We start from the raw sequence: 19,836 nt of genomic DNA on the forward strand, positions 1-19,836 counted from the left end.
GGGGTCCACATTAGTACCATGGGGATGTACCAAAGCTCCCAGAACGGGAGGGAGAGCGCGGAGGCTCCAGCAGAACCAATTGACCAAACTTAAGGTCCTCAGAGGCCAAAGCATCAAACTTGTAGAACTTTGCAAACGTGTTCAACCCTGACCAAGTAGCTGCTTGGCAGAGTTGTAATGCCGAGACACCCCAGGCAGCCGACCAGGAAGAACCCACCTTATGAGTAGAGTGGGCCTTAACAGACATAGGACACGGCAAGCCTGCCATAGAATACGCATGCTGGATAGTGAACCTGATCCAGCGAGAGATCGTCTGCTTAGAAGCAGGACACCCAATTTTCTTGGGATCATACAGGACAAACAGAGAGTCTGATTTTCTGTGACGAGCAGTCCTCCTTACATAGATTTTTTGAGCCCTTACATCTAAGGACTTGGATGAAATTGAGGAGTCAGTCGCAACTGGCACCACAACAGGCTGGTTGATATGAAATGCCGACACAACCTTCGGAAAAAAACGGATGTGTCCGAAGCTCAGCTCTATCTTCATGGAAGATCAAGTATGGGCTTTTTTATGACAAAGCCCCCAACTCTGACACGCGTCTAGCAGAAGCTAAGGCCAACAAAGTGACAGCCTTCCACGTGAGAACCTTGACCTCGACCTCTTGTAGAGGTTCAAACCCGTCCGACTGGAGGAACTGCAACACCACGTTAAGATCCCAGGGCGCTGTAGTCGGTACAAAGGGAGGTTGGATGTGCAGAACTCCCTTCAAAAAAGTCTGAACCTCAGGAAGTGCAGTCAACTGTTTCTGGAAGAAAATGGATAAGGCTGAAATCTGGGCCTTTATGGATCCTAACCTCAGGCCCATATCCACGCCTGCTTGCAGGAAGAGGAGAAACCGTTCCAGTTGAAACTCCACCGTAGGAAACTTCTTGGCCTCACACCAAGACACATTTTTTCCAAATACGATGGTAATGTTTTGACGTTACTCCTTTCCTAGCCTGTATCAAGGTAGGAATAACCTTGTTCGGAATGCCCTCCTGAGCTAGTATCTGGCGTTCAACCTCCACGCCGTCAAACGTAGCCGTGGTAAGTCTTGATAGGCGAATGGCCTCCGCTGCAGCAGGTCCTCCTGAAGAGGAAGAGGCCTCGGCTCTTCTAGCAGTAGATCCAGAAGATCCTCATACCAAGCCCTTCTTGGTCAGTCCGGAGCAATGAGGATTGCCTGAACTCCTGTTCTCCTTACGAGTTTGAGAACTCTTGGAATGAGTGGAAGCAGAGGAAACACGTACACCGACTGGAACACCCTAGGGCGTCCACCGCCACTGCTTGCAGGTCCCTCGACCTGGAACAATACCGCCGAAGCTTCTTGTTGAGACGAGAGGCCATCATGTCGATTTGGGGTACGCCCCAAAGATCTGTTACCTCCTTGAACACCTCCAGATGGAGACCCCACTCCCCTGGATGGAGATCGTGTCTGCTGAGGAAGTCCGCTTCCCAGTTGTCTACTCCCGGAATGAAGATTGCTGACAGCGCCAACGCGTGTTTTTCTGCCCAGAGGATGATTCTTGTTACCTCTGACATTGCAGCTCTGCTCTTCGTTCCGCCTTGTTGGTTTATGTAAGCCACTGTCGTTACGTTGTCCGACTGTACTTGAACGGCCCGATTTCTCAGAAGATGTGCCGCTTGGAAAAGATCGTTGTATACGGCTCTTAGTTCCAGAATGTTTATCGGCAGGCCGGCTTCCAGACTTGACCAGGAAGGTTTCCCCTTAAGTGACTGCGCCCCAGCCCCGGAGACTTGTATCCGTGGTTAGAAGGATCCAGTCCTGAATACCGAACCTGCAGAAGGTGAGGTAATTGCAGCCACCAGAGGAGTGAAATCCTGGCCTTTGTCGACAGACGTATTCTATGGTGCATGTGTAGATGGGATCCCGACCACTTGTCCAGGAGATCCAGTTGGAAGGACCGAGCGTGAAACCTCCCATACCGCAGAGCCTTGTAAGAGGCCACAATCTTCCCCAGAAGGCGAATGCACTGATGAACCGACACCTGGGCTGGCTTCAGGATATCCCGGACCATTATTTGTATCACAAACGCTTTTTCCTCTGGAAGAAACACCCTCTGCACCTCCGTGTCGAGGATCATTCCCAGAAAGGACAAAATCCTGGTTGGTTCCAAATGTGATTTTGGGATATTCAGGATCCAACCATGTGCCTTGAGAAGCTGGGTCGTGGCCTTTATCAGCAGATCGTCCAGATACGGAACCATCATTTCCGACATCACTTTGGTGAAAACCCTTGGTGCTGTGGAGAGGCCGAATGGTAGGGCCTGGAACTGAAAATGACACTCCAACAGAGCGAATCGGAGATGAGCTTGATGCGGCAGCCAAATCGGAATGTGGAGGTACGCATCCTTGATATCCAGGGATACCAAGAGTTCCCCCTCTTCCAGACCTGATATCACTGCCCTTAGAGACTCCATTTTGAACTTGAACTCCCTCAGAAAGGGGTTTAATGATTTTAAGTTCAGAATGGGCCTGACCGAACCATCCGTTTTCGGTACCACGAGAAGGTTCGAATAGTAACCTGTGTTCTGCATTTGAGGAGGGTATGGTACAATGGCCTGTGCCTCCACCAAATTCTGGATGGCTCCTGTAGGGTAGCCCTGTCTGCTGGCAAAGCTGGCAAGCCCGATGTGAAAAACCGATGAGGAGGGAGATCTTGAAATTCCAGCCGGTACCCCTGGGACACAATATTTAGTACCCAGGGGTCTAGGCTGGACGACACCCAGACGTGTTTGAAATGTCCGAGTCTCGCCCCCACCGGCCCTACCTCCAAGCTGCGCTGTCCTCCGTCATGTGGAGGACTTTGGCGCACATGAAGCAGGCTTCTGTTCTTGGGAACCTGCCGCAACAGGTTTCTTGGACTTTGGTCGGCCCCCTCTAAAGAAGGTGTTGGCCGGTTTGGTCTTTCCTGGTTTAGAAACCCGAAAGGACTGAGATGCAGGTGAAGAAAAAGGTTTCTTCGTAGCAGGAGCTGCTGAGGGAAGAAAAGGGGACTTACCCGCTGTAGCCATGGAGATCCACGCATCCAACACTTCCCCAAAGAGAGCCTGACCTGTGTAGCGTAGGGTCTCCACACCTCTCCTGCATTCCACTGGCGCAGCCACAGTCCTCGACGCGCTAAGACGGACATGGGAGAAATTCCTGCAGCCATTGAACCCAGGTCTTTCATGGATTCTACCATAAAACCTGCAGAATCCTGAATGTTACGGAGAAACAATTCAATGTCACTCTCATCTAACGTATCCAAATCCTCAAGTAACGTGCCTGACCACTTTACTATAGCTTTGGAAATCCATGCACAGGCAATAGTAGGATGGAGTATTGCCCCTGAAGCCGTGTATATGGATTTTAGTGTAGTATCAATCTTGCGATCAGTCGGCTCCTTTAAGGTGGTTGATCCTTGGACAGGTAAAACCACCGTTTTTGAGAGTCTAGATACAGACGCGTCCACTATGGGTGGGTTTTCCCCATTTCTTTCTATCCTCCTCAGGGAAGGGGAAAGCAACCAGAACCATCCTAGGGATCTGGAATTTGTTCTCTGGATTTTCCCATGCTTTTTCAAATACAGCATTTAATTCTTTGGGCGCAGGGAAGGTTAGCGAGGCTTTCTTATTGTCAGTGAAGTAAGCCTCCTCAACCTGTTCAGGTGCTGTGTCAGTAATATTCAACACATCTCTAATAGCCTCTGTCTTTTGCAAGAGATGCGTTTTGATAGAGGATAACCACTCCGGCTCCCTTGCTGGTATCTGCGCTACAACAGTGCAATCCTGATTACATGGAATGAGATCATCCTGAGAGGACATGTCCTCAGCTGCATATGTCACAGAGTCCCTGGATATAGCTGACTGGAGACCTCAAACACTCCACACACACACAGGGTAGGTTAGACAGAGTTTCCCCCCTGAGAATGGCGAGAGACACAGAGATCAGAGCCAACCCACTCACAGCGCTGTCATATATAACGGACACCCCTTATCAGCGCCCACTGTGTACTGTAATAGTTGCACAGATCTAATTCACCGCCTCCCCGCCCCTTCTACAACCCCCTGGTACTGCACAGGATAGCTGGAGTTGGTTGTCAGCATCTGTGTACAGGAACTGCAGGCAGGAAAATGGCGCTGAACGCTGCTGGGCCCGCTCTGAGAAGACCCGCCCCTTGAAGATGGCGCGTCTTCCCGCACAAATTCTTTATACACGGCGGGGGATTCCGTCCCCTGTTGAGCATCTGTGTACGGAGGACTGTGATGCTAGCCTGGGGATTCAGTCTCCGGTTAGCGTCTGTGACCAGTGTAGGTATTAAGATGCTGGCTCAGGACGCCCCTCTAAACTTTACTAAAGAAGCTCTGTAGAGCTCCCCTAGCTGTGACCGGCTCCTCCGGGCACATTTTCTAAACTGGGTCTGGTAGGAGGGGCATAGAGGGAGGAGCCAGCCCACACTCTCAAACTCTTAAAGTGCCAATGGCTCCTAGTGGACCCGTCTATACCCCATGGTACTAATGTGGACCCCAGCATCCTATAGGACATAAGAGAAATATATCATAAGAACACTGTTAGCACTGATTATTTAACACAGCCAAGTTTCCTACAACTTAGAAAAAAAGGAACTTTGGGCCCAATTCAGCATGGGTTGTAGTTGTGCGACACAACAACTACAACCCTTTTCAATAACATGCGGGGAGATGCCCAGAGCCGGGTAAGTCCACCCCGCATGCCTGGTCCTGCCCCGCCCCCTCCCCCCGCTAAAATGCGAGCACAGCGATGCACTTGCATAATTAGGGATGCCCCCTGCCTACGCAGCTTAGATGTGAAGGCAGTCGGAGGGCATCCATCTTTTGGGTCACAGCGACTGTGTGACATCACACAGCCACCGCAGCACGCCCTGTAAATGGGGCGGATGCTCCTGCGTTGTCTGGACTGTGCCACATAAAATGTGGTATCCACGCCCGATCACCGCCCCCGTTGTCTCTTAAACATGCGCAGAAGCGCGGACATCGGTAAATGGCAATTTCTGCATTTCTGCGGGGCTAGCTCAGAATGTCTGATAGGTGAATTAGCCTCAATGTCGTCTGACAGGTGAAACTGGTCATGATGGAAGGTATATATGATGTATATAATATCATAGTGTGGCTCTTCTAGTTCCATGTAAAACATAAAACAGATGTACGATTTGAGTCCGAAGCTAAGGTCAGCACAACGTCACTTCCTTAACATTTTTTTGGGGTTGTTTTGGGCTAAGTTCACACAAATCTAGGCTTCCAAACACTGTATCTAGTCTGATTATTTATTTACTTTTAGGATATGCTTTTTAGCATGAACTATGCCCTTTAATACTTTAATATCAAGGATAGATGGATTTTTTTATTTGTAAACCAAACTCTGAAATGTCAAGATATTTTAAATTATACATTTGGGTAAGACAAGTCACCAAGAAAACACACAAACAAACAAAAAAATAAGTTGAAAATAAAAATAAAAATCTGTACAACCATACCATAATCCGATCCCATGAAGCTACTCCATATGTAATGGCATACATTGTTTAGTATCTTCCCTTAACTTACGATTCCCACATATAGTACTACAAGTCAGTTAAGAGTCTGAAACTAATTTATTACTTATGTATTTGAATAACTGACAACAAACTAGGCTCAATACAACAAAATCAACAGAACCCCAAATTACTGGATGAATTCAGTTTTTGGAGGACAGGAGTGTAATGTCTGTATTCACTAGACTTCCACCTTTTAAAACACACAGGAACATAAGTATTTTGGTTACGCTTGTCGATACAGAACCAGCATCTTCATCCTTCCAGCTACTGCTGGGTGATACATAGTTACATTTTGACTTACTGTAATTTATAAACTTCTCCAGCAAGTGCCTTGCATCAGAATGCTGCACTATGGCATTAAGAGCACATTTGGCTATGGCAAGCAAGTGTTTCATGCCAAAATGTATTACCTTACAGAAAAGTACTAATGTTCCTCCTACGATTTAAAATGTAGCTGTTGAAAACATGGCGGAGGCTGCTATTTTGTTGTTGCAGTCAATAGTCAAGAGAATGCAGCGTATCAATTCAGTAGATGGTGAATTTGTGTATCCGTTCTATCACGGGCTCCTAATGAAATGTCTGGGTATTGGTTCATCCTATAATATATTTGTAGGTAGATGAACTTTCTACTTCTGTCATTGAATGATGGGAATTTTTTGTTTTAAATTTGTGATTACCACGGTTGTAAATTACAAGCCTGTAAATGAAGCGCTAGCAAGAAACGTTATTAAATAAACCTGCAAGAGTTATATAACATTTATCTGTGAAATAATTATTTGTATGATCTTCATCACTTCTAAATCAAACAGTTGCCGGGGAATTGCACCAAAAATTTCACAATTAGTATATTTTGCAGAGAAATGAAAATAAATTTGTACAAATTATCCAAAATCCTATGCCGTAAATCTACTCCATAGAAAATTTAACTTCTCATCCACTCATAAAGGCCTTTACAAGTTTTTTATGGACCGCGTCATTACCATTTCTCTCTAACATTGAAGATTATAAAGAAAGTAAAGTTTGGGTGACAAGACTTTAAAATAAGTCATAAAATCGGTCATGGAAATTGCAGGATTTCTGCTTTTGTGTTCTTGTAGCATACGCCCAGCTATTTAATTTAAAAGCTTGTTTCTCAGAGAGAGCATTTACGTCTACATCTCTGATCATTCAGGACTAGAGACTATGCTATAAATAATAAATCTGGGATTCCTGACATCCCAGCAATGATACTGGTGAGACTTCTTTGCAGCAAAGTTCAATTTATCTCACTCCAAAGGGAAAACAAACATAGGCCCAAAAGGTATCTCTGGCGATAAAGAATGCCAACTTTTTTACGTGCTATTTGCCTCTTTTTCCACGTCCCTTCCGTGATTTCCCCGAAGTTGGTGGAGAGCTGGAGGATGCCACAGCTATGTTGATCTGGCCATCTTGAATTTCTTGCCGTGCCTCCTCAGGCATCTGGTTGATTTTCCGCTGAGCTTCCAAGTAGAACATGACATCGCGTAGTTGCTCCTGCATTTCCACAATCTGCATATCCTTCTGCTCAGAGGCCTCTTTCCTCAGACTCTCCTCCTCTTTCAGCTTGGCTTGAAGCACAGCCTGATTGGCTCTCAGACATTTGTTCATTTCCTGCTCTTCCTTCAGCTCAGTAGAAAGTTTGGACACCTTTGTGTTTAGCTGAGTACACCTTTCAAATGACAGAGAAATAAATTTTACTTGCTAAAAGGTTATTTCACAAGAGGAAAAATATATGTATAGCACTATGAAATAATCAGATATACCCTGGATGGACATGTTGGATGTTGTGTGCATCCAGAATGGATATGTAATTTGATTTCTGTGTGATGTGGTTGTAGCATGTGTACAGAGCAGACATATTGTGCTCTAAATCCAGAGCAAATATGTTCTGTGTACAGATCATGCATGCAATATGTGATGTGCATAGGCACAGTGTATGGTGTTTTCCCAAAGTGAGTATGCTCTAATGTTCTCATTATATGGATCCAACATACATGGAATGGCCCTTCCTTCATACTACATAACAGACAATGGCCTCTGTTTTATGGTTTATGATCTTGGAAAATGGCCTAGAAGGATATGTATACACAATTATATCATGGTGAGGTTAGCAGGTACAAATGCTTTACAGGGATGGTAGCGTGTACCTTTTATAGTCGCCCCATCTTCTTAGAACCTGCAATATACGGTCAAACTTTAAAAAATAAAATAAAAAATAAGCACACCTCCTCTCTGCAGCTTGTTTCTCCTTGAGAAGGTCATTCAGTCTGTGCTCCATGCTGTCACACTTATCGATTGTCTCCTTGAACTTGGCCTTCATATTGTTAATCTAGAAGAGAAAATTCAATGCACAGCCATAAAATGTCATAATATAATTGCCTAGTCATATCACTCTCCGAGGGCCCTGGAGAGACTCTGCTATGACTCGGAAGACTTCACACAAGGAATAATAAAGAGACCTCATTATCAGCCATATACGGTACTGAACGTGTACCTTTTTCACAGAATGGTACAGGTGGATTACGGATAGGTGTATGGAAATTATGCAAATGCTACAATAATTACTATGGTAGAATATACTAATTTACCAAATTTAAACTAAGCATTTGATATGAGCATGTAATAAGTACTGTATAATTAATGTGTATTATATTCTACCTGCGCTGTTATAGTATGCCCAAATAAAAAGGTTAGTACTGCTTAAATGACAAAAATATTTGGCAGACACACCTGCAATTCACCTATTACTATATTTTATGAGAACGATCTAGTTTATGTTGTTTGCAGACCTTCTGGTTATTAGAAGTATAGAACAAACGATAGATAAAGCAATGTAGCAGACTCTGCCCTGCATCTACAAAATACAGTCTCAAGTGACAAATACATATTGATTGTTTGTAGTCACTCACCTCATCTGCGGTATCTTTTTCCAAGCGTACAATCTTGTTCTCCCAGTAGATGCGCTGAGATTCCAGCTGGCTGGTGAGCAGGTAGGAGTACTACAAACAGAAAAGATCACAATGACAGTAACGGAAATAATGGTCTGATGGTATTCGGACAAGGGATTACTTGCAGATTAGGGAAATGATGCAATTGTTTTCCTTTAATAAAATGGTTTCTTTTTGCACTTTTTAAACTGCACTGGAACAATGAAATCTTGGATCGTACTAGTTGTTATGGATTGCATAAAATTTGTTTACACAGCTCTGTAAATGAAGTTAATCCCAATGTGTTCATGTGATAGTATATTTTATGTTTAATTACCTTAGCCAATCATCATATTTAATTGCTTGATGAATGACCTCAATTACAGCAATTTAGGAATTCCCCAATCTCACAGGCACCATTGCAGGACATGTGTTCATATACACAATGCCTTTATAGCTGGCTCACTCTGGTATTAGCATTAGATAAAAAGATGTCCTGTTTAGTCACATTTTCCTTACTTCAGTACTCCCTAGACTCTGGAATTTTTTATTTTTTTGCTTAGAAAAAACCCAAATGATATACATTCTCCTCTATTACATAACTACTATTAATACATCAAAACAATCAATCAGTCTGTTCAATTTTAATGAAGTCACTCCTAGTTTATCCAGAATAATGAATTTGTACCAAATATAAAATATGTATCTTTTTTTCAGTAATGTTTAATTAATTGAGCACAAATATACTGTTGTTGTATCCTGGGTTTTAAATTGAATAAAAAAAAAAGATGCTAATCATAAAGTTTTTATTGAAAATACAAACCGTTACAGAGATGACAGCGAAGGGTCAAATGGTAGCAACCAAATGCCAGGAGAGATTGAGTAAATGGTTCAATACATGTATACAATAATAAGAAAAGAAAAAAAAGGAAAGAGGGTGGATGTGTGTACGCGCATGCGCACACACACCCACCCACACAAACATGTACACATGCATCGTCAAGTAAGACATCTCTGTTTAAAAAAGAGAAATGTACATGTAAAGTGAACCAAAAAGATGCACCTAACAGGTATACGACGACAATCTAACTATAAAGAGACAATGTCAGCTAACATATGTTCTTATAGAAAAATAGAAAAAAGGTGCCTGGAAAGTATGTTGAAAAACAACTATAAACATAACTTAGAGAAAGACTATAAGCCGGGGGAGTGGGGGAATAGAGGAGAGTAGGGAAGAGGAGAGGAAGGGTAACGGTGAAAGATGAAAAGCGAAGGTCCCCAACAGGTCGGGGTAATAAAAAAAGAAAAAAAAAAAAGAAGAAGAGGGGGCGGAGAGAACGGGAAGGGGTCAGAGCCTTAATCAAGACCCGGAAGAGGAGTATTGTGAAGCCTATACCAAGGGAGCCATACGGAATTAAACTTTAGTATTGTGTTATTTTGTAGACTGGTTATATAGTCCATCCTTGAGATGAACCATATTCTATTCAATAGCTCCTGTTTGTCCGGGGCTGTAGCAGCTTTCCAATTACGCGCTATTTGGTATTTAGCCGCACCCGAGATATGGAGAATCAATTTGTTCGTTTCTATGGAGACATTGTCTATTGGGGCACATAGTAGTAAGTTCACTGGAAAATTGGCAACTTTTTTTTAAGCAAATAAAGACTCTATATAATCCACCACTGATATGCTGACACGTTGACATTACTTAGAGTTATTTTGTTCTTACATGAGAAACAATGCTAGCCATGCCAAGGCCAAAGAGCCTATGAAGTCTACAATCCAAGTGATAAAGACACTTTATCACCTCCTATAGCAGGAGTAGGCAACGTGTTGCACTCCAGGTGCTTTGGAACTACACATCCTAGTATGCCCTGTTTTGCTGTTAGGCCAAGAAAAATATTTGGCAGGGCATGCTGACAAGTGTAGTTCCACAACATCTGTAGTGATGAATATTGCCTCTTCCAGTCCTAGAGGCACAATGTCAATATTTAAATATGCAGAAGCCCCAAAGCAGGAACCAAAAGTGCTGATGAAATGATACAGTGTATTCTACAAATTACTACATTCAACACAAGTGGAAAACTACTACTAAAAAGTCTTACTCACTCTTAAGGTGCATACACACTGGGTGTTTTTGCCCAGCGTGTATGCACAGCGATGATCGCTGACATCGCTGGGCTGAAAATCGCTCAGTGCATACACCAGGCCTGGCCAACCTGTGGCTCTCCAGCTGTTGTGAAACTACAAGTCCCATCATGCCCTGCCACACTTTTGCTATTAGGGAATGCTAAAACTGTGGCAGGGCATGCTGGGATGTGTAGTTTCACAACAGCTGGAGAGCCACAGGTTGGCCAGGCCTGGCATACACACGGAGCGATTTTCTCCCCTGCCCAGCGATGTCAGCGGGGGTGAACGGCTTTCCATAGCGTCTGTAATACCAGCAGATGAACGGCGGCCGCCTGCGATGAAGCGGGGGCGCGCATCAGCGCTCATCGCCGGGGCATCCACACTGGGTAGTTTTGAGCTGAAAGCAGCTCAACACACTAAAAGTGTGCGGCTTTCAGATCAAAATCGCCCAGTGTGTATGGGCCTTTAGGCCATCCGAATGATCAGATAACACAATGCAAATATACTTGTCAAAAGGAACTATATTCTCAATTTTAAACATTTAGTATGGTTTCCATTGTTACAATACAAGACATCAACCCTTTCATTAAATAATGGAAAATATTTAAATTCTCAGAGGAAGACTGTACACAGTAAGTGCTGTATATCTGTGAGGTTATTAATAATAAGTGGGCTTAGGTTGGAATACCCACGGTGGAAACATGAAAGTAAATCCAAGCCAGGCTCTTATTTAGTATTAGGCACAGCTGGAAAAAAACAACAACATGGACTGTTAAGTAGTGAAGAAGCGAATGTGCAGAAAAAGGTGAAATGTGTAGGGTACTGTCACTAGGGACAATGGAATAATAAAGGTGTGAATAATAGATTTGGTGAGGTTTAGGGGACCAATGCTTGCAGTTATCAACTCCAATGAGACATTTGACCATGGTCTGGGAAGAATACAAGAAACGCCCGTATTGTCTGTTCTCATAATCCCACATACTCGTAATGACGGCACAAATTCAAAAGAAATCCACACTATGAGAAAAACACCTCAATATGATCCAAAGACGCTGGAATCCAGAGCAGGTGTCAAGTTTTGAACGGACCTCAGTGGTAACATGCGCATCAGGGAATGGCTGGCAATACATCCAACAGCCATTCCTCGATGCCGATCTGCTGATCGGTGGACTCCAATGATTGCCAAAATCCAGCATGTTAAAATTCTCCAAATCGAGATTGTCCAACATGTTAGATTTTGCTGACCACCCGACCCAGGCATCGGCAGAACGGGGAATTGCCCAGATAGATGCCTGATTTATGGGCCCCTTTAGTTTGTGCATCAGTACTCTATACAGGTCTTTCTGTGCTACAGATTCTAACTCATATCTTCTTTATGTCAATTATAAGTTAACTAATGTATCCCTGGGTTGGATTTGTTATTTTCAGGATCTGATCAACAGATTTAGGATGTTACTACAGATCAGAAATGGAGTGTATGTAACAGTTATGACCAGAGACAAAGGGCAATTCCATCATGAATAGTACAATATGTGGAAGGAAGAAAGATTAGCTCAGACAAGTCAGTGTCGCATAATAAGGAAGGAAGTTATAGCTGACAAATACTAATGTTAGAACACTTTTTCAGCTGCACAGAAAAGAGTCCATGAAGTTTAATATATTACGGCTAATGATAAACTATGAAGGGGTCTTTCACTTATTCCTTGTCAGTATCAGTGTGGGGTTGATGGAGGGTGGGTGGCCCTGGAGCAGGTTTATAAAAGACACACACTGTTGCAGCCAAGTGTATGAAATACATTTCTGGAACACAACAGAGTTAGAATACAAATATTTGCTTTAGGACAAATCAGTAATAGAAGTAAAGAGCAAGATGAGCAGAAGAATCAAAGTACTTAAGGCAGCGTGCAATAACAACAAACACACATTTCTCTTTTTTTAACTGGAAAATATACATGCATCTCCCCATCGGCGTAGCTATAGTTGGTGAAGGGGGGGCCCAGAGGTTTAGGGGACCCGATTCACCTGCACCCAAGTCATACAGATGTCTACCAATACGAACTGGGGCACTACAATGTGGCATAATATGTACTGGGACAATGAGTGACACAATGATACACTGGGGCAAGTGTGACATAATGTCCACTAGGACATGGGGCATAAGATGAATTAAGGCACTACTATGGGACATTAGATGAACTAAGGCACTACTATGGGACATTAGATGAACTAAGGCACTACTATGGGACATTAGATGAACTAAGGCACTACTATGGGACATTAGATGAACTAAGGCACTACTATGGGACATTAGATGAACTAAGGCACTACTATGGGACATTAGATGAACTAAGGCACTACTATGGGACATTAGATGAACTAAGGCACTACTATGGGACATTAGATGAACTAAGGCACTACTATGGGACATTAGATGAACTAAGGCACTACTATGGGACATTAGATGAACTAAGGCACTACTATGGGGTATAAGATGAACTAAGGCACTACTATGGGGCATAAGATGAACTGAGGCACTACTATGGGGTATAAGATGAACTAAGGCACTACTATGGGGCATAAGATGAACTAAGGCACTACTATGGGGCATAAGATGAACTAAGGCACTACTATGGGGCATAAGATGAACTAAGGCACTACTATGGGGCATAAGATGAACTAAGGCACTACTATGGGGTATAAGATGAACTAAGGCACTACTATGGGGTATAAGATGAACTAAGGCACTACTATGGGGTATAAGATGAACTAAGGCACTACTATGGGCATAAGATGAACTAAGGCACTACTATGGGGCATAAGATGAACTAAGGCACTACTATGGGGCATAAGATGAACTAAGGCACTACTATGGGGTATAAGAAGAACTAAGGCACTACTTGGGCATAAGATGAACTAGGGCACTACTATGGGGAATAAGATGAACTAAGGCACTACTATGGGGTATAAGATGAACTAAGGCACTACTATGGGGTATAAGATGAACTAAGGCACTACTATGGGGCATAAGATGAACTAAGGCACTACTATGGGGTATAAGAAGAACTAAGGCACTACTTGGGCATAAGATGAACTAGGGCACTACTATGGGGAATAAGATGAACTAAGGCACTACTATGGGGTATAAGATGAACTAAGGCACTACAATGGGCATAAGATGAACTAGGGCACTACTATGGGGCATAAGATGAACTAAGGCACTATTATGGGGCATAAGATGAACTAAGGCACTACTATGGGGTATAAGAAGAACTAAGGCACTACTTGGGCATAAGATGAACTAGGGCACTACTATGGGGAATAAGATGAACTAAGGCACTACTATGGGGAATAAGATGAACTAATGCACTACTATGGGGTATAAGATGAACTAAGGCACTACTATGGGGTATAAGATGAACTAAGGCACTACAATGGGCATAAGATGAACTAGGGCACTACTATGGGGCATAAGATGAACTAAGGCACTATTATGGGGCATAAGATGAACTAAGGCACTACTATGGGGTATAAGATGAACTAAGGCACTACTATGGGCATAAGATGAACTAAAGCACTACTATGGGGCATAAGATGAACTAAGGCACTACTATGGGGCATAAGATGAACTAAGGCACTACTATGGGGCATAAGATGAACTAAGGCACTACTATGGGGTATAAGATGAACTAAGGCACTACTATGGGCATAAGATGAACTAGGGCACTACTTAGGGGCATAAGATGAACTAAGGCACTACTATGGGGTATAAGATGAACTAAGGCACTACTATGGGGTATAAAATGAACTAAGGCACTACAATGGGCATAAGATGAACTAGGGCAATACTATGGGGCATAAGATGAACTAAGGCACTACTATGGGGCATAAGATGAACTAAGGCACTACTATGGGGTATAAGATGAACTAAGGCACTACTATGGGGTATAAGATGAACTAAGGCACTACTATGGGGTATAAGATGAACTAAGGCACTACTATGGGGCATAAGATGAACTAAGGCACTACTATGGGGTATAAGAAGAACTAAGGCACTACTTGGGCATAAGATGAACTAGGGCACTACTATGGGGAATAAGATGAACTAAGGCACTACTATGGGGTATAAGATGAACTAAGGCACTACTATGGGGTATAAGATGAACTAAGGCACTACAATGGGCATAAGATGAACTAGGGCACTACTATGGGGCATAAGATGAACTAAGGCACTATTATGGGGCATAAGATGAACTAAGGCACTACTATGGGGTATAAGATGAACTAAGGCACTACTATGGGCATAAGATGAACTAAAGCACTACGATGGGGCATAAGATGAACTAAGGCACTACTATGGGGCATAAGATGAACTAAGGCACTACTATGGGGCATAAGATGAACTAAGGCACTACTATGGGGTATAAGATGAACTAAGGCACTACTATGGGCATAAGATGAACTAGGGCACTACTTAGGGGCATAAGATGAACTAAGGCACTACTATGGGGTATAAGATGAACTAAGGCACTACTATGGGGTATAAAATGAACTAAGGCACTACAATGGGCATAAGATGAACTAGGGCAATACTATGGGGCATAAGATGAACTAAGGCACTACTATGGGGCATAAGATGAACTAAGGCACTACTATGGGGTATAAGATGAACTAAGGCACTACTATGGGGTATAAGATGAACTAAGGCACTACTATGGGGTATAAGATGAACTAAGGCACTACTATGGGGCATAAGATGAACTAAGGCACTACTATGGGGTATAAGATGAACTAAGGCACTACTATGGGGTATAAGATGAACTAAGGCACTACTATGGGGTATAAGATGAACTAAGGCACTACTATGGGGCATAAGATGAACTAGGGCACTACTATGGGGTATAAGATGAACTAAGGCACTACTATGGGGCATAAGATGAACTAAGGCACTACTATGGGGTATAAGATGAACTAAGGCACTACTATGGGCATAAGATGAACTAGGGCACTACTATGGGGCATAATGTAAACTAGGGCATTACTATAAGTCATAATGTGAACTAGGGTACTAGTATGGGGCATAATATTAAAAAGGGCACTACCATGGGGCAAAAAATTTACTTGGGCACTAATAATAAGATTTTACTAACCGGTAAATCTATTTCTCGTAGTCCGTAGTGGATGCTGGGACTCCGTAAGGACCATGGGGATTAGCGGCTCCGCAGGAGACTGGGCACAACTAAAGAAAGCTTTAGGACTACCTGGTGTGCACTGGCTCCTCCCACCAAGACCCTCCTCCAGACCTCAGTTAGGATACTGTGCCTGGAAGAGCTGACACAATAAGGAAGGATTTTGAATCCCGGGTAAGACTCATACCAGCCACACCAATCACACCGTATAACTCGTGATACTATACCCAGTTAACAGTATGAAATATAACTGAGCCTCTCAACAGATGGCTCGACAATAACCCTTTAGTTAGGCAATAACTATAAACAAGTATTGCAGACAATCCGCACTTGGGATGGGCGCCCAGCATCCACTACGGACTACGAGAAATAGATTTACCGGTGAGTAAAATCTTATTTTCTCTGACGTCCTAAGTGGATGCTGGGACTCCGTAAGGACCATGGGGATTATACCAAAGCTCCCAAACGGGCGGGAGAGTGCAGATGACTCTGCAGCACCGAATGAGCAAACTCTAGGTCCTCCTCAGCCAGGGTATCAAACTTGTAGACTCTTACAAAAATGTTTTAACCCGACCAAGTAACAGCTCGGCAAAGTTGTAAAGCCGAGACCCCTCGGGCAGCCGCCCAAGAAGAGCCCACTTTTCTCGTGGAATGGGCTTTTACAGAATTAGGGTGCGGCAGTCCAGCCGCAGAATGTGCAAGTTGAATCGTGCTACAGATCCAGCGAGCAATCGTCTGCTTAGAAGCAGGAGCACCCAGCTTGTTGGGTGCATACAGGAGAAATAGCGAGTCAGTTTTCCTGACTCCAGCTGTCCTGGAAACATATACTTTTCAGGGCCCTGACTACATCCAGTAACTTGGAATCCTCCAAGTCCCAAGTAGCCGCAGGCACCACAATAGGTTGGTTCACATTAAAAAATTATACCACCTTAGGAAGGAATTGGGAACGAGTCCTCAATTCCGCCTTATCCATATAAAATACAGATAAGGGCTTTTGTATGACAAAGCCGCCAATTCTGATACACGCCTGGCCGACGCCAAGGCCCACAGAATGACCACTTTCCACCTGAGGTATTATAGCTCCACGGATTTAAGTGGCTCAACCCAATGCGACTTCAGGAAATCCAACACCACGTTGAGATCCCACGGTGCCACTGGAGGCACAAACGGGGGCTGACTATGCAGCACTCCCTTAACAAAAGTCTGAACTTCAGGCAGTGAAGCCAGTTCAATTTTGGAAGAAAATCGATAGAGCCGAAATCTGGACCTTAATGGAACCCAATTTTAGGCCCATAGTCACCTCTGACTGTAGGAAGTGCAGAAATCGACCTAGCTGAAATTACTCTTTTGGGGCCTTCCTGGCCTCACAGTACGCAACATATTTCTGCCATATGCGATGATAATGGTTTGCGTTCACTTCTTTCCTAGCTTCAAATAGCGTAGGGATAACTTCCTCCGGAATTCCCTTTTCCTTCAGGATCTGGCGTTCAACCGCCATGCCGTCAACGCAGCCGCGGTACGTCTTGGAACAGACAGGCCCCCTGCTGCAGCAGGTCCTGTCTGAGCGGCAGAGGCCATGGGTCCTCTGAGATCATTTCTTGGAGTTCTGGTTACCAAGCTTTTCTTGGCCAACCCGGAACAATGAGTATAGTTCTTACTCCTCTCCTCCTTATTATTCTCATTACCCTGGGTAAGAGAGGCAGAGAAGGGAACACATACACCAACTGGTACACCCACGGTGTTACCAGAGCGTCCACAGCTATCGCCTGAGGGTCCTTGACCTGGCGCAATATCTTTGTAACTTTTAGTTGAGGCGGGACGCCATCATGTCCACCTGTGGCCTTTCCCAACGGTGTACAATCATTTGGAAGACTTCTGGATGAAGTCCCCACTCTCCCGGGTGGAGGTTTCTTAGTTGTCCACTCCGGGAATGAACACTGCTGACAGTGCTAACACATGATTTTCCGCCCATTGGAGAATCCTTGTGGCTTCTGCCATCGCCATCCTGCTTCTTGTGCCGCCCTGTCGGTTTACATGAGCGACCGCCGTGATGTTGTCTGACTGGATCAGCACCGGCCGGTGTTGAAGCAGGGGTCTAGCCTGACTTAGGGCATTGTAAATGGCCCTCAGTTCCAGAATATTTATGTGTAGGGAAGTCTCCTGACTTTTCCATAGCCTTGGAAGTTCCTTCCCTGTGTGACTGCCCCCCAGCCTCGAAGGCTGGCATCCGTGGTCACAAGGACCCAGTACTGTATGCCGAATCTGCGGCCCCCTAGAAGATGAGCACTCTGCAGCCACCACAACAGCGACACCCTGACCCTTGGAGACAGGGTTATCCGCCGATGCATCTGAAGATGCGACCCGGACCACTTGTCCAACAGATCCCACTGGAAAATCCTTGCATGGGACCTGGCGAATGGAATTTCTTTGTAAGAAGCTACCATCTTTCCCAGGGCTCGCGTGCATTGATGCACCGACACCTGTATACGTATTAGGAGGTTTCTGTCTAGAGACAACAACTCTTTGGACTTCTCCTCCGGGAGAAACCCTTTTTATCCTGTTCTGTGTCCAGAACCATACCCAGGAACAGTAGACGCGTCGTAGGAACCAGCTGCGACTTTGGAATATTCAGAATCCAACCGTGCTGTTGTAGCACTTCCCGAGATAGTGCTACTCCGACGAACAACTGCTCCCTGGACCTCGCCTTTATAAGAAGATTGTCCAAGTACGGGATAATTATTTCGGCCATTACCTTGGTAAATACCTCGGTGCCGGGGACAGACCAACGGCAACGTCTGGAATTGGTAATTACAATCCTGTACCACAATATTGAGGTACTCCTGGTGAAGAGGGTAAATAGGGACATGCAGGTAATCATCCTTGATGTCCAGTGATACCATGAAATTCTCCAGGCTTGCAATAATCGCCATTTTGAACTTGAACCTTCGTATATAAGTGTTCAAGGCTTTTACCTTTCTCCGAGGGCAGCCGGCAAGGCTGATGTGAGGTAACGGCGAGGGGGAGTCGCCTCGAACTCCAGCCTGTATCCCTGTGATACTATTTGCAGAACCTAGAGATCCACCTGTGGGCAAGCCCACTGGTCCCAGAAGTTCCCGAGACGCGCCCCTACCGCACCTGTCTCCACCTGTGGAGCCCCAGCGTCATGCGGTGGACTCAGAGGAAGCGGGGGAAGATTTTTGATCCTGGGAACTGGCTGCTGGTGCATCTTTTTTCCTTCTTCCCTTGTCTCTGTGCAGAAAGGAAGCGCCTTTGACACGCTTGCTTTTCTGAAGCCGAAAGGACTGTACCTGAAAATACGGTGCTTTCTTAGGCTGTGAGGAAACCTGAGGTAAAAATTTTTCTTCCCAGCTGTTGCTGTGGATACGAGGTCCCAGAGACCATCCCCAAACAATTCCTCACCCTTATAAGGCAGAATCTCCATGTGCCTTTTACAGGCAGCATCACCTGTCCACTGCCGGGTTTCTAATACCCTCCCGGCAGAATGGACATTGCATTAATTCTGGATGCCAGCCGGCAAATATCCCTCTGTGCATCCTTTATATATAAGACAACGTCTTAAATATGCTCAATGTTAGCAAAATATTATCCCTGTCTTAGCGTATTAATATTATCTGACAGGGTATCAGACCACGCTGCAGCAGCCCTATTTATGCTGAGGCAATTGCAGGTCTCAGTATATAACCTGAGTGTGTAAATACAGACTTCAGGATCGCCTCCTGCTTTTTATCAGCAGGTTCCTTCAAGGTGGCCGTATCCTAAGACGGCAGTGCCACCTTTTGACAAACGTGTGAGCGCCTTATCCACCCTAAGGGATATCTCCCAACGTGACCTATCCTCTGGCGGGAAAGGGGACGCCATCAGTAACTTTTTAGAAATTACCAGTTTCTTATCGGGGGAAACCACGCTTCTTTACACACTTCATTCATTCATCTGATGGGGGAA

The 19,836-nt window shown here is 44.4% G+C and overlaps 1 protein-coding gene across 2 annotated transcripts in view; it reads right to left on the bottom strand.

Annotated features, from left to right (window-relative positions):
- Positions 1-5,653: 5,653 nt before the first annotated feature.
- Positions 5,654-19,836, bottom strand: part of BRAP (BRCA1 associated protein) — a 155,897-nt gene continuing 141,714 nt past the window's right edge. For both annotated transcript variants that reach the window (XM_063964394.1, XM_063964393.1), the window contains exons 10-12: positions 8,543-8,632; positions 7,859-7,962; positions 5,654-7,302 (exon numbers count right to left, since the gene is read on the bottom strand). In XM_063964394.1, coding sequence (XP_063820464.1) covers positions 6,954-7,302; positions 7,859-7,962; positions 8,543-8,632 — 543 coding nt within the window. In that variant the 3' untranslated portion in view covers positions 5,654-6,953. The remainder of the gene's footprint in view (positions 7,303-7,858; positions 7,963-8,542; positions 8,633-19,836) is intronic.

The sequence above is a fragment of the Pseudophryne corroboree genome, chromosome 1 (genome assembly GCF_028390025.1).
Source record: "Pseudophryne corroboree isolate aPseCor3 chromosome 1, aPseCor3.hap2, whole genome shotgun sequence".
Classification (NCBI taxonomy): Eukaryota; Metazoa; Chordata; class Amphibia; order Anura; family Myobatrachidae; genus Pseudophryne; species Pseudophryne corroboree.